This window comes from Trachurus japonicus, chromosome 6 (assembly GCF_045865225.1).
Source record: "Trachurus japonicus isolate A0001 chromosome 6, Traja_1.0".
Classification (NCBI taxonomy): domain Eukaryota; kingdom Metazoa; phylum Chordata; class Actinopteri; order Carangiformes; family Carangidae; genus Trachurus; species Trachurus japonicus.
Genome location: NC_140912.1, coordinates 5,844,672 through 5,860,431, shown reverse-complemented (window position 1 = coordinate 5,860,431; position 15,760 = coordinate 5,844,672). Strand labels below are relative to the sequence as shown.

The following is a 15,760-nucleotide window of genomic DNA, read 5'->3' as shown; positions in this document are numbered from 1 at the left end:
ACACATGTTAGGGACTAATTTTGAGAAAAATCTTAGAAATGTGGGAACATAGGCATTGACCTGTTGATTGCCTTTTGTTTTCGGTGTCCTTTTTGTTAACTTACTTAACAAATGTTGTAATTGAAAAAGAAAAAAAACCAAAACATTTCTGTTGATGTTATATTGAAGATGTTTGGTTCGTCACCTTTGACTGTAGGAGTGCATGCAGACCACTGATGGATCAGATCTTGAAGAAAATCATGACTGACAGATACACTGAAAGTAATGGGTGCTGCCCTCTGACTTTCAACTGCTAAATAAAACATTCAAATGTAAAAGCTTTTTCCTGCTTAAAGCAGATATCAGTGGAATGTTTTTGTTAATATAAGTCCTAAATAGTCCTATTTTCCGTCAGCAATCACTTACATGAAGTATTTCAGCCTAAACACGAGTCTCTCCGTCACTCTGCTCTGCTGTAACCCGAGGAGAAAATTTTCCTTGTGGGATACAAGTGTTATCCAATGAGGGGAGAGAACGGCATGAAGGGCTGTGTGTGCAGCCAAGGGATGCGCGTGAATGTGGTGACGTAGCACGAGGACCAATTGATGCCTGACAAGGGCGGGGGCTGCTAACTCATGGTGCGTTCAAGGAAACTCGTACTTTGTGTTTTTCCTTCCTGTGAAGTCATACCAGTTCGATCTGGTACGAGTTCACGGGTCGGAAGTTACGAGTGGCCGTTATAGGGAACTTTCACAGACAACAGGACGGTAAAAACACGAGCTACGGGTTACCTGGAACGCTACCAAGTCGTAGTAACTAAGCTGTAACTTACGGTTTCAAAAGCCTGCCTTGAACACAGCATTAGCCGAAACGGCCGTGCCGATGATATCTGCTTTAACTAACTTCCTAGTTAGATATCATAGTTATCTTGTCATCTGCCATAACAGTATCAAAACGTACATTCAAGAATGAGAGCATACAGTTCCTTTTGGTTTTGTGGGCCTTTTTATTTCATAATCCTTCCAAATGTACAAAAACAAAGACATGTTACAAAAAAAAAAAAAAAAAAATCACCATTACCAATATCCCCTGTGACGACAGACGACGACAACAAAAACCAAAGCAACAGATGATAGGAGACTGGTGTCAAACCAAAGTGCATCAGCCTGAGGTGTAGTATTCAGACCACCGGGAAATAAAAATCTCAATTTTTCAAGAGCTGTCCCCTCTTCCCTAAAAATCTGTTTTTGTTTTTAAACATTGGGCAGGCCCTGGCCACCACCTCTCCACCTTCCATGGTTTTCCCAGAGCAGCAGAGGACCTAAAGGGGGGGGCCGCGTCTTTTCGACTTGGCTTCAGAGCATTCTGTAGTTCACTAAGAGAGTAGAATATAATTTAGATCTTTCTCTGCAACGATTTCTCCAACCCTCCTCATCCTGTCATGGTGGGGTGCGTGTGTGTGGGTGCTCAGTTCTTGTTTGGAGCTTTTTATAGCTCTGTGTCGTCCTTCTTCTTCTTCTTCTTCTTGGGCTCGTCCTGCATCACCAAGGGGTTGGAGGCCTCCCTCTTCAGGTAGGACAGGAAATCGCTCACCTCACGACCTCCCTGGAATAAGAGCGGTGAGACGGACATTCAGCAGAGTACAGACGTGAAGTCACCTTGTTCTAACGATCACCGAGTGACACTCACCTCATATTTCTTTGGGTTCATCTTGTGTCCAGCCGGGGAAAAGTAAAGAGTGGGGAATCTGAAAAGCAAAAATTGAAGAAATTAATATGGTAATGTATTAGTCTTTTTCTTCCCAAACATAACATAAAAAAAGGACAGGTTGACACTCAAATCTGTTTTAATTATCAGGTGCAATGAAATGTTTTTTGATTTAATTTTAATTTAATTATAAGTAACTTTGGATGTCAGTGATGGAACAAACTCCTCAATCCCCTCTGTGTAAAAATGAGTGGGTGGGAATCTAATAAAGTTAGATCTTACTGCTAAATTCCCTCCTCTTTTTCCAGCTGTAGCTCAGTACAGATTTACACACAACTTGAAAAACTAAACCCATCCTTTAGATAGATACATAGATAATTTGATTAAGATGCATTAGGCTACTTTTTCCTTTAGTTGTAGTTTAGTAACGGGGAATCACAACAAGATTTTGTCCATAGACCCTTCACATAAATGTAAAGTATGACTTTGCCCTTATGATTCTGCCAAGTGAAGAAACCCTGAGTGACACATTTTTCTTTTTTTTGGATGCATGTTTTCATGCAAGTAAAAGAAAGGAAATCCCCATAAAACATTTCCTCTAGGACATGGTCACACATACAGTAATGAACAACTGATATACTTACATATACACAGTTAAACCTCAATTTAATAACTCGGTTTAATGAGTGTCTGAACTTGTCAAAGTTTGCTTCGGCGGTAGAGTTGAATATGACATTTGAGGAAGTTGTGACTCACCCGCTGACTTCATATGGAGATGGCACATCGTTGGCAGTGGCATCCATCTTGGCAATGACAACGTTGGGATCGCTGGCCAGCTGTTTGAGCAGAAGAGAAAAACTGTTTATTGTAGTGCCCTTCTTGTTCCTCCTACACTGTTTACTCAGTTCAATCGAGTCTGACAATTACAACATTTTCTTTTGTTTCTGGACAAGTTAATGCATCGATTGCCCTAAAATCAGTGACTCAAAAATTGAAACAAGCTTTAGTTGGAGGACGAGCAGCACACTACTGCCTCTATAAGAGCGCTAGCATGAAATATCTACAGGTTTGGAGAAAATAGTGACGACGTGCAGTTCCTTTCAAGTTGCTGTCAAGGTAAACTTATCTGTACAGACACGTATCTGTTCTGTGGTCTGGGTAATAAACTGCTGCTGTTTTGCAGTATCAGTTAGGAGTCTACTCCCTCACCTTTTCTCCCAGCTCAGTGTATTTGGGTTCCAGGGTCTTGCAGTGTCCGCACCACGGAGCGTAGAACTCGATCAGCACATCTTTGCTGTCGTCGTTGACGATGGAGTCGAAGTTCTCGGCCACAAGAACCTGAAGGCACACAGCACATGACACAGTTTTACTCAGCATTTCATGTTACTACGTGTTAATTCACAACTATTACAACACACAAGTCTGACAGGCTCTGAACAGACACTAGTTCTGCTCCTGGATGAAAGTCAACCGTACAATAAGGGTGAAGCAGAATCATGCAATTCTTAAAATACATGAAACACACTGGCCTTTGAAGAAAGACAGTGTCAGGAAGTTCAAACAAATCCTTCTGAATCTTTGGTCTCACCTTGACAGGGCCGTCGTTGTTCTGTGGGATGGGCTCTGATTTGAGGTAGCGCTTCAAACTGCCATCAAAGTAGCTCTGCAGGAAACGCTCCAGAGCTTTTCCATCACGACTGTTGGAAAATAAAGAGGCAGGTAATGAGACCCCGGGTGTTTGGAAGAAGACTCAACACAAGTGCAATCTGTGTTGATAGATCTGTTGATGTAACATCAGCTCTTCCACCGACCTGGCTATGAGACTACAGTCTAACGTATAAATAAGAATGATCTATAACCAGTGGAAAGGTTCTGGTCTAATCCCAACTGATATTAGAAAACCATCCCTAGTATAACACACCAGCAACTCCTTGTTGTGTAGTGAACTTGCCAGTTAGAGACACGTTTAATAAAAAATAATAATTATAATGTGTGTGGTGCGTATTCCATCATCAATCAATGAGAGTTATCTTGACTTACGAGAACTCCTCAGTCATGACGAATTTGTCTCCTTTGGCAGAGCGGATGGCCACCACGGGCAGTTCTCCTGAGCTGCCGTCCAGACCAAACTCAGACACGTCGTGGCTGAACATGTTCTTGTTGGCCACAGCAAAGTTCAGCTTCTTGCCCTGATCCAGGAAGCTCTTTGCCACCTTCATCACCCTGGAAGATATCAGTTTGGTCCATTTTAGCAACAAGTACAAGTACAACTCAAAGTCAAAAGCGGCCACTGCATGAAGCTGAGGAAGTTACAGAAAGCTACCTGTTCCTCCAGTAGTTGGAGCCCTTGGGGTTCTTGTCGTAGTCGACATCATAATAAGCCACCATCAGGTCCTTCCCCCTCAGCTGGTCTTTGTTGTCATCCGTCATGTGGGGGCACATGCCAAAGCTGGATTCAGAGAGAAGACAGAATGGATCAGTTCAACCAACAAGCACAACCCTTTGCTGGACAACTAGAGAAATGAAGCTACACACATGATTTACTGCAGAGTTACCTCATCCTGCATCTGATGCATTATAAACTGAAAAGAGGAGTCAACTGACTATGCGTCCCAGGGACGATCAAATGTCACCACCAGCAAAAACCAGGGATAAAACTTTAAAAAACAAAGAAAATTGAAAATGCTTTGAAATACCAACAAGTGATTCTTCCTGAAGAAATCAGGGAGACAGATTTCCTGTTTGTCATCACTAAATAAACCGTCTCTTGCACAATCTGAGCTGGTGTGTCAGAGGGACAGGGCAGCCTCTCACACACCTGACACACACACTGTGACTCTGTGCTCCCAGAGATGATGACAGAAAGAACTAAATGGTCAAAGTGTGATCGGGTCTTTATCATGTAAGGAAGGAATCAAGAGCAAACTGTGGACACATCGGGTCAAAGTCTGTCAGGTACAGAGCGGTTTCTGACCGACCAACTCATCTGTCGAAGCTTCAGGTGTGTTGTGTTTGCTGCAGCCTGAACTACATTAAACCAAATTACATAAATGATGAAACATGATTACTTTATTGTCTGGGGTTTGCTCTTAAATTTACAGATCATCTGTTACTTGAGTACATAAGAGAAAATAGAAAATTAAAGAGCATAGGAATTCTGTGGGTCCAGGACTCACTACATAATTACCGGTAAGTACATTTGAACATGCCATTTCTATTTCACATTTGAATGCATGGGCTGAATCTTAAACCTTATTTGTGTTTCTTTACTTGTTGTTTTATATAACAACTAACTGGTTTAACTACAACCAGAACATAGTGTTATTTTGCCAACTTCAGCGGCATGCAGTTAGGCCTGTACAAGAGGCAGAGCTGGTGCAAAGTGAAAGTAAAACAAGTAAATGGGGGCATTCCATCATGGAGACGAGCATTTCGCTTTGATTGTTTTTTTAAAGGAAGCTTAACTCATCTGGCTGCTGCGTCATTACTTTGAACACAAGTAAAGCACATGTAGGAGACAGGTAGAAAACTACTGTAATCTTTCTCTTTGTTTAACACTGTGCCAAGCAGATCAACTTTTTACACTCTGAAATGATTCATTATAAGTTCCCATTTGTTTCATATAATCCATTTGACTGTGCAGTATTACACAGGAGTCAGTCAGATCCTCCATGGTTTTATTTGCACAGAATCAGTATGTATCATACCGATGTCACACACAGAGCCGTGTCTCTGCTTCAGCTCATGATCTCTTTTTGTCACAGGCTGCATATTACATCTATTTGTGAGTTTCCGACTCAAAAACAGCTTTTGCTGCAGATGCATTTTCCTGCTTTATTTGGCCGTACCGCCAGAAGGGAGGATGCAGTCTGTTTGCAGAGTTACCAATGTCACAAGTCACCAATTAAACAAGGTCCTGTTGGCATTGAGCCACGTGTGCAAATATGTACTGGTACTACGATGCAGGATGACTGCATGCTTTACAATTACATAGAGTGGCTTGTAAGTGAAAGGAGCCGTCATCGCTGCTGAATCACAGGAACACATGTTTCAGGATGTGAAACTGAAGAAAATCAACACTTACATGTTGTCCTGAATGAACTTCTTGATTTTGCTGCTGGTGTATTTGTCTTCTGTGTATTTAACAGAGTTGTCTTCAAATTTGTTGTTAAGGCGTGGTGGGCGGAACAAGACGACTCCCCTGAGAACCAACGAAAGAAAAGTCTGTTAATTACAAGTCCCTGGAACAGAACTGCGAGTAACACGACTGTCTCATGATACGAGTGATTTCTAGATGAGGACCAGAAAGAGCTACGTACTCTCCATCGATGCCGTGGCTCTGAAGGAGAGCCTCGGAGTTGGTGTGGGCAAAGCGGAAGTTGTCCCTCAAGGCGCTGGCTGCCTTCAAGTACTCTGCCTGTGATGTGCTCTTGTCATCAGCAAAGAACCCTGGCAACGAAAGATGAAAGATCAATCAGACCGGCATGCGCGTACCTTTCCATTTTACCAGCTGCAGTCAAAATCTACCCAGACTGTGTTCAAGTTGAGATCTACTGTGAAGGGCCAACACAGAAACTGCCAGCTGGATGGTTCAAATTCAAACTCACCAACAACACTTGCATCTTGGTCTGCAATATACTTCTCCAGGTCTGCATCAGCCTTGAGCGGCACAGAAGCTGGACCAGCCTGCTTCTTCAGGAAGCCGACAATCCCATCTACAGAGAGAAGATGGAGATGGAAAAAATAAAAAGATGACCATGATTTGACAGAAAAAAAGTAGATATATGAAGTACTTGTGCAACTGTGAGAAATGGACACCATATATACACAAATCAAATCATATCAGATCCAAATACCTGCAGTTCTGGGACCATCATAGGGGCCTGTTTCTTCTCCGTCCCTGAAGATCTTCAGGGTCGGGTATCCACTGACACCGTATTTGCTGCATATGTTGCCGTTGGCTGTGCAGTCCACCTAGAAGGGCAAAGAAAATCATTCACTTTCTGAGGCGGTGCAGTGTGAGCACCAGAGTACAGAGTGCAGGAAACCAGCTAAAGTTAAATGAACTGCATTATGCAATACCTTGGCCAGGGAGACGGTGCCTTTCAGACGTGTGGCGGCTGCCTCATACTCGGGTGCTAGTCGTTTACAATGGCCACACCTAATGGACAGGGGGAGATAGATCAGTCAAGTTACACATACGCCGTTCTCATGTTTCCTCTCAGCAAAGATCCAGACTGAGATCCAGTGATTTCAGTAGGTAATTCAATATCTCATACAATACAGGTTATGCTTTGGGAAATGTGTGGTAAACAGTGTGCCATACTTGTATCTATTAAATACTTTAAGTCACTTTTCAACTACTTAAAGCTAACATGCCACTTATAAAACATATTTAAAAAAATCACTATTAACTTTATGTATACAGTTTATTACAGCTAATTGCTTTTGCTTGATCTGTCTCACCAAAAGTTCAAACACCAAAAAACAGTGGACTAAAATCTGAGAAAGCCAAAAAAAACAGATAAAATGAGCTATTCCTTTATGAGTCCCATGATGGGGAAATTCTAGTAGCCTATTGCAGCAGCAGCAGCAATCATAAATGAAAAAGATAATGAAGCCAAAAAGGTTTATTAGTTTTGTCTGAAGAATGTCCCAGTTCAGATCAGAAGTGTAAATGATAAAGATTTTAAATAAATGCGACTCCATCTATCTGTAACTGTTTGAAGTTTGGCACAGTGGGAACACGTCACAGTTCCTCTGGACCAATAGGCGGTCGACACCAAAACTTCCTTGGCCAATCACAATCTTACAACAACGAAAGGACACGCCTCCCAACTTCCTAGTAGCCCCGATTCGCACGTAGTATTCATTGAAAAGGCTTCGGGGCAGCTTTAAAACAACAAATAAGCAGCGTGTGACTTGTGTTATGTCCTAACAGATTAAAGTATGGTCAAAGTGTGCCAGTCTCTTCATTCTTACTCCACTACAAAGTCTACTTATACCGCTAGTTAGCTTGCATCTTTCCGCTTGTAAGTTAGCTAACCGGCTAACGCTGGTCGTTAGCCAATAAGCCAGAGTATTTGACACTTAACGACTGTGGTAATATTATAGACTGAGTCAAATGCAATTTAAATTCGCATAACGGATTAAGATGTTGGAAGCAAACCGGACAAATATTCACAGTATTATAAGTTGTGTAGGAGAATGTAACGTTAGTTGAAGTGTTAAGTTAACCACGAAGCAAGTTAGCTCGTTCAACTTTAGCAGATACTTCCGTGATGCTGCACAAAGCGTGAATAAGACTCACCACGGGGCGAAAAACTCCACCAGGACGAGGTCGTGGTCTCCGATCTTGTTCTCGAAATCGTCATCCGTGAACTCCAGCACATCACTGGCCCGGCTGGACCCGGCGAGGGCGGCCAAGAAGAGCAGCCTCAACATGTCGAGCGGCGCTACGCTAGCTAAAAGCCTCCTTTAACGTGCTGTTAAACAAAACCAAAAGAAAAACCCAGCGAGCTGTGTCCGTGGCAGGCAGCCCCGCTTCGTCGGCTCTCCTTCGCGGTGTGAAAGCCCAGGCTGCTGCAGTCCGCTCAGGCTCAGGCAGGGCCGGGAGTAGACTGGTCGGTAACAGAAAGAGAAAGAAAAGGAGGTTGTGGAGACGTTCAGGCACCGAGACCGCTCCTTACCACAGTGTGGCAGCCCGCCATTGGTCCGTCCGCCGCGTCGCTCTGCCCCGCTCAGCCAATCAGCAGCAGGGAAATTAAACCTCATCGCCCCTGAACCAATCACCAGTCGACTAAAATCAAACATGCACTCTCACAGAGTGATTATGTGCGTATCTGATTGCTATCATAGGTTTTTAATGATCTGCAAATGATTTTACTCTTCATTTACACTTTTTTAAAACACGTTATCCACTCTGAAGTGCCATCACCATTGGTTTGTAGCGTTGAAAACTGTCAGACAAGAACAGAACTTCTCACATACAATACGAAAGTGGGGAAGTGGTGTGTGTACACTCAGGTGTAGGCTACCTAATAAACTGACCGCTGAGTACTCAGGAGTTGTACTTCAGTACAGTTTTGAAGGAGGCCCAACCTACTTATGCACCTTTATTCCTCTGCTCCACTACATTCCTGTAGGCCTATGGCTACTTTATTTATTTGACATGTAAAGTTAGTACTACTCTCTTTATTTTACATACAAAAATAACACTGCAACATGGTATTTTAACTTATGTGGCTGATAAGAGCTATTTGGGTTAAGTTGTGTAAAGCCATGTGGAATTTATATGGAGTCATCTTATCTTAATAAGAAAGATAAGGTTGCAACTTCACAATAAAAAAACTTGTGCACAAAGAAATTATCTATTGGATTTCATAATCTAACACTGTGGCACAGGTATCTGCATACAGTAATTAATGATATTAGATACTGAAGTCTTTCACACTATTGTTGTTGTTTTTTTTGCTCACTAGTTCTTCATATTTTGTGCTTTTTCAGGATATGTATTCAGCTCATTCAACAGGCAGCATTCATGTCCACTTGCTGACACAATCTGATCAGGTGAGGACATAGGCTACGGTCCTGCCTGAATGCAGGTGTGTCAATTAAGTGGAAAAGACCTACTCACCATCTATCTATCTATCTATCTATCTATCTATCTATCTATCTATCTATCTATCTATCTATCTATCTATCTATCTATCTATCTATCTATCTATCTATCTATCTATCTATCTACCTACCTACCTACCTACCTACCTACCTACCTACCTACCTACCTACCTACCTACCTACCTACCTACCTACCTACCTACCTACCTACCTACCTACCTATCTATCTATCTATCTATCTATCTATCTATCTATCTATCTATCTATCTATCTATCTATCTATCTATCTATCTATCTATCTATCTAGCCAGCCACATGTCTGGATATATGAGGATATTTATGTCAAGTACCCACAGTAAAATATGATATGTTACAGTAATATTTATTTATTACATTATTTCATTCCTGCATCTCTGACACATAGCAATCTGAAACAATGCAGTAAACTCACTCTCCATGTGTTTCAAGGAGACTCCTCATTTTCAAATTTCCTCCAGCAAAAACCACTGGACCTTATCTGTTCTGCTCAGAGTACCAGGTGGTACTCAGTTTCTGATTGAGACGTTGGTCTGTGCTGCATTGTCACAGTTTCCTACTGCACCTGTACCTCTAGCAGTAGGACACTATCCTAAAAAACCTTTCAGTTTGTTCACATAATGAAGATTGTAGTGTAGCCTCCTTCAGCTGTTACACTTATACATGCAGGATTTTCACCACTTCTTTTGGCTTTTTAACATTTCTACTGCTTTAAGTCTTTTTAAAACCATTAATCTTTCAGCCTTACAAGTTCTACTTTTCTATAGCTTCAGCCTTTCAGCACCTCTTCAGCAATAGCAATCACATGCTTTTTCTTTGACGAAAAGCATTTTCTAATTTTACTTTTTATATCAGCACATTTTGATCTCCTCCTTCTTTTGCTCAAGCAGAATTTTGAGTGCACTTATCCTGGTTGGTGTATTTCTATAATGTTTTTGAATATTATATTTGAATATATGCTTTAGTTAAGGATCTGAGTTCTTCCTCCACCATTGTAAAGTTTTAATGTCTCCTCAGGGCAAGTAAGCTTTCAATCATCATGCAGTAATGATAATACAGAAAGGTATAAATCGATAATTACATACAAAGTTCCATTGTTGTGTTTGATAAAAATAGAATTAAGATGCAGGAGTCCAGTTGATCTTATACTACCAACAAACCAAAATGATTTATTAAATGTGCAAAAAGCACAGAAAAACATGTTCTAAGGCAAAGGACCTCTCTCAATGTTTTGGGGGGTAAATTCCGTACAAAGTAAACTGCACAGTTCTATAATTGATGTGTCAGCCATTTGTCTTTAAAACAGCACCATTTGTGTGTGCACAGTTTTTCCGGCTACTTTGCAGATGGTTGTTCCAAGCATGATGCAGAACATGCCGCTGTTTGTCTGTCACATTGTGTCTTCTGACTGTTCATGTGATCCTGACGATGTGATGTTGAGATCAGGACTCTGTGCTCATGTCTCAAAGACAATTCTCTACAACTGGTCACATATGTTTGGGCTCATTGTTGAGTTGTTGGGCAGTAATCTACGTCCCAACTGTGTGGCTGAATTTAAATATCTAATATGTCTTCATCTTATAACTATGTCCATCAAAACATTTCTTCAATTCTCTCATCAACAATAAAAATCACCCCAAGTTCCAGTAATAGAGGAAGAATCAAGAATTTTCACTTTGATAAATATACTAATACCACAAATAAACCTACAACTACAAGTACAGTAGAAGCCCTGAAATTAAATATATGTACTAGTGTTATGTGGCTGTTATATTATTATGTATTATTAGATAATTATTACTCATGCAGTAATAGGTAAACAACATTTTATTGCAAAACTTTGTGAAGTCATAAAACATGATCTTTTACATAGGACTTCCACAGTATTGTTTTCACAACTAATCAGCTAATGGTTTGCTTTGCATAAATCCACAAAAGTTAGATCTTATCTTATTCTTGTTTTTTGTGTTTATTTATCTATTTTAAAGTTATGAATCACTTTTAAGTTTTCCTTTGACCTGTGTATAAATTGTGTATGCATATTTTTGTATATGCAAAACATGACACTTGAACTTGTACTTGAAAATGAACCAGCATTTATTTCATATTAAAGACATGTAGAGTAATTGTCACAGCTCTTGTTGGTTCTCTGTCTCAGCCAGCACTGGTTCTTGTCCAGTCTGCAGCCCTGACACTCACAGTCTGCATCTGGTCAAATCTACAGTAGCTCCATTCACATTTCATTGTCACTGGTCCTATTTTGAGATTCCTCTCAGGGAAAACTGCCAGCATGACCGGTGGCCACTTTAATCAGCTCTTACTGTCGGTCTTTATGTCTCAATCCCTTGTGCTTTTAAACTAAGGCACAGACTGGCTCAGATGTCAGAGGAAAGGTCAGACACCCTCATCACCATGTTGATCTCCATATCTCTCTCGTCTTTGTGCCACGTATCTGTTGTGGAAAAACCAAAGCCCCCAAGAGTTAGTGAAGGCTACTGAAACCATTACTGAGATAACAAACCTTTCTCAGAAATTAAGTAGCATTACCTGCGAGTCTGGGTTTTTTTTTTTTGATGTTCATCTGTTCATTTTCTTTACCCCTTGACAACCTGATTTTGTGTGTTCTCTGTTTTTGGAAAGCAAACAAACTGTCCCTGTGGAAGTACTTTTCATTCCTGCATTATTAAAATGAGGTTTTAGTGCCACTATATGGTGCTCATGTGGTGCATAATCCTAAATGACACCTCCAGGTTAAGTGTGTTGGTGGGTGTTACTTGAGGGAACACGGGGCATACTCATTTTACAGTGTGGGAGAGGAAATGTGAGGTAACACATTTCCACCTTGGGGCCTCCTCTGAGATTATGTAGATGACATTAGTTCTTCTCATTTCATATAGCTAATCCCATAATTCTTTTTTAAAAGTATTTTTCTTCTTTGTTAAATATTCTCTAATATGATGACTATATGATACTGTCCAGCCTTAGCCTATTTAGCCCTTTTTTTTTTTTTTTAAACTTGTGTACTGCCTGGTTGTCTGACTGGTTCTTGCTTAAAGTAGCACTATCACAAATACAGCAGTAAAAGCAATTAGAAAACTGAAATATACAATAAATAGGTCCAGGGGAGCCATAATTATCTGTACACAAAATATAGCCAATGGTGTAGTGCCTGTGGAGCAAATGCAGAATTCCTTTTTGTAATGTTTTGTTAACGGCACCAGAGCCTAGAAGTTCTCTGACGGCACGCTATGTAAAGAGGACGAGGATGTTTATATCTGATTCGCTGCACCACCGGCCACATCTAGTGGCCGAACAACGTATTGGAATTTGCGATAGTGCTACTTTAAGTTTCTTTTGAGAGATCTGAAAGAGATCATCTGACTGAATAAAGCTAATATGTGGTCAGATTGCATCATGGTTTGTGTCTTTCACTCCCTGTTGAGTTCCTGTTTTATTTTGAAGTTCAGTGTCTCACCTGTGTTGATTGCACCCCCTGTGTCTTGTTTGTCCCCTGTGTATTTTACTTCAGTGTTTCCCATTGTCCTTTGTCAGTTGTCTGTTGTCGCTGTACTGTGTTCGTACCGTGTTCATCCTCTGTATTGTGCTTGGAGTTGCCTTAGCATGTTCTTTGAGTTTCTGCCATTGTGTCTTTTTGTTTCTACCCTGTAAGTAATAAATCCTGTTTTTTCCACCTGTTTCTTGAGTTCTGTCTGCATTTGGGTCCTTTTGAGAATCCCCACCCTGAAAGATGGATGATCATTTGTCTGCATTTCATGCAAAAGCCTATCCAGCCTCTTATTGTAGACTATTTTCTTATAATTGAGGACATTACAGTAAGTCAACAATCTTCAAACTCAGTGATTCAGTTCCTGTTTGACTAGTGCTGAAGCTGCAGTTACCCCACCATGACAGCAGAGAGAGCTCTTTGACAACAGCTCTACCCCTGCTCTACAGTCCTCTGCATAAGTTACTGTAAAACACAAAACACATATTTCATTACATTTGTATGAATCCACACAGCCATACAGTGCCTCAGTTGGTGTAGGCCTTTAAAGACATTGTATAGAATATGTCATAATACATCCTGTCCACAACATGAATGTCTACATGATACTAAAATACAGTTTGTCTGTCTCTCTATGTAACCTCTTTTGTTTCATTTTCCTTTAGGCCTTGGGCCCTCATCAGGTTTGTTGTGTAAACTTTGTAGTACCGGGAGGGAAAGGTTGCTGACTAGTGGTGAAAATTTGAAAATCTAAAGATGAAAGTGTCATGGTCTGTGTCTTGCCGCCCTGTTTAGTTCCTGTTTTATTTTGAAGTTCCTGTCTTGTCTTCCTGTGATTACCTCCTGTGTCTCACCTGTGTGGATTGCACCACCTTGTGTATTTTACGTCAGTGTTTTACCACTGTCCTCCCCAGTATATCATCATGATAAGATGATATCACACCTTCGTTAAATGGTGTGATACAAATCATTTGATTTTAAATGTGTTAAAAACAAAAGCAATGGTAATTGACCCAAGGCAGGTGACCACACATGAGCCAGTGGTCATTAAAGGTCAGAGTCTGCAGGTGGCAGTATATAAATATTTAGAGGTCCATATGGTCAACCTGCTCTGCTGGAAAACTCAAACTGACACTCTAACAAACTACTAAACTTTTTAAGACGATTGAGGATGTATGATGCTAACAAGCAGATCATGGTGATCTGTTACAGAGCCATTCTTAAAGGCATCAGATGTGGAATCACTGCTTGGTTTGGCAATCTCACAATCCAGCTGAAGAACAAGCTGGTCAGCAGACAGCAATGGAGTTAATTGGCATGAAAAATGATGAGTCCATATAGAGTTTCCACATCAACGCGGCGGTTAAACAAGCCACAGAAAACTCCTCTGACTCAACACATCCACTGTTCCCTGAAGACAAACTTCTCACATCAGGGAGAAGATTTTGAATTCCACAAACCAGATCAAAACGCTTTAAGTTATCATTTGTTCCAGCCTCCAATAAGCTGTGGAACAAAGAGGTCGAGCAATATAGAGCAATGTGCAGTCTTAACTTATAAACTATTTCATACCTTTTTAAACCAGCGTCTGGTGTCAGTGTGGATGTGATAATTTCTTTTTAACACTTTGAAGCAATGGACTGTAGCACTATGCCCAAAACACATTTCCCCTTGAGGGACAATAAAGTTGACTTCACTTCACTTTGTTGGATGGTCTGTGTTCGTCCTCTGTGCTTGTGCTCTGCGTTCCTGTGTTCCTGTTCAGTTTTGCTTTCCAGTTGTTTTTCACCCTGTGATTTGAATAAATTATATTTTTCAGTTTCCATGCCTGTGTCTGCTCTTGGATCCAGTCATACCTGCCATACCTGACAAAAAGTTGTAAAATAAGACAAGCCTTATAGAATAATAATGAAAGATTGTCATCAATTAAAGAGCATAGAATAAAACAAATAAGGTGTCAGTACTCAACACTGCTCTTCACTTGTTCAGATGATTTCTAGTCTGGCTGTCTGTCTGGTTATTGTGGAATCAGTTTGTCTCATGACTTAAGATCCAAAAAGAAAAAAATGTGTCACTATGACAGACATTCTCTTCTTCATTTCTCTAAACCTTGCTTACTAAACTTCACTCAGGAACACCTCAGAAAGTCTCCTTATCTCTGTGGCTCAGACATGCAGATCCACAGCTGACTGGTCAGCTGCTAATCCTCTACACCAGAGCAGCTTTCTTCCTGACCAGCCACCGTTTACTGTAAACTTGGAGCTCACATGGAGACGGCAGAATTAGCCACATAGAATTTGGGGACCAGACAAAGTTGGAGTAGCCACTCAGGTAAAGGACAGACTGACAGTCAGTGAAGCTATGGCCAGGTTGTGATTGTGTGTGTGTAGAAATAGTTTTGCAGTACACAGCACTTCTAACATCTACTATCTCAAGGTGGCTGCTGATTGGATACCCCCCAGTATCTCAGCTGAAACAAAAAGAGACTCTATCTTTGACAAAAGTGTGGAAGTGTAGCAGAAATATAAGCCACAAACCCAGAATTTAATAACTAATCTTAGTAACTAACTGGTGCAGACCTTGAATAATAAATTAAGATATCAAAGATCCTGGATGTTTGAGCAAAGGGAAGACACAGAGTCTAAGATAAAACGGGTGCTGAAGGGGAATCCCTTCAGTAAACTCTTCTCTAGCTCTTTAAATGCATTTTGTACATGTGATTTAAACATTTCAATTCCACCAGTTAGCATTTAGCAGGAGTAGCTTATCTGGTGTCTCTATTTTTCCTCTATCATAAGATTTTGATATTGTTATATTATTATGTTATTATCTTTTATGTGGCATAACAAGTTATTAAGATCTGGAAGAATCAAAATATTTTTTTTCAATTCCAGGTAAAATCTGGTAGTTAAA

General features: G+C 40.6%; 1 protein-coding gene across 1 annotated transcript; it reads right to left on the bottom strand.

The window, feature by feature from the left end:
* Positions 1-965: 965 nt before the first annotated feature.
* On the bottom strand, positions 966-8,308 carry pdia3 (protein disulfide isomerase family A, member 3). Its single transcript, XM_085778463.1, has 13 exons — positions 7,997-8,308; positions 6,769-6,847; positions 6,543-6,660; positions 6,294-6,401; positions 6,006-6,135; positions 5,771-5,887; positions 4,010-4,135; positions 3,727-3,909; positions 3,275-3,383; positions 2,896-3,024; positions 2,443-2,522; positions 1,669-1,726; positions 966-1,584 (listed from the first exon to the last, which is right to left on the bottom strand). The coding sequence occupies exons 1-13, from the start codon at positions 8,128-8,130 to the stop codon at positions 1,468-1,470; spliced, it is 1,488 nt and encodes a 495-aa protein (XP_085634589.1). The 5' UTR covers positions 8,131-8,308; the 3' UTR covers positions 966-1,467.
* Positions 8,309-15,760: the final 7,452 nt, after the last annotated feature.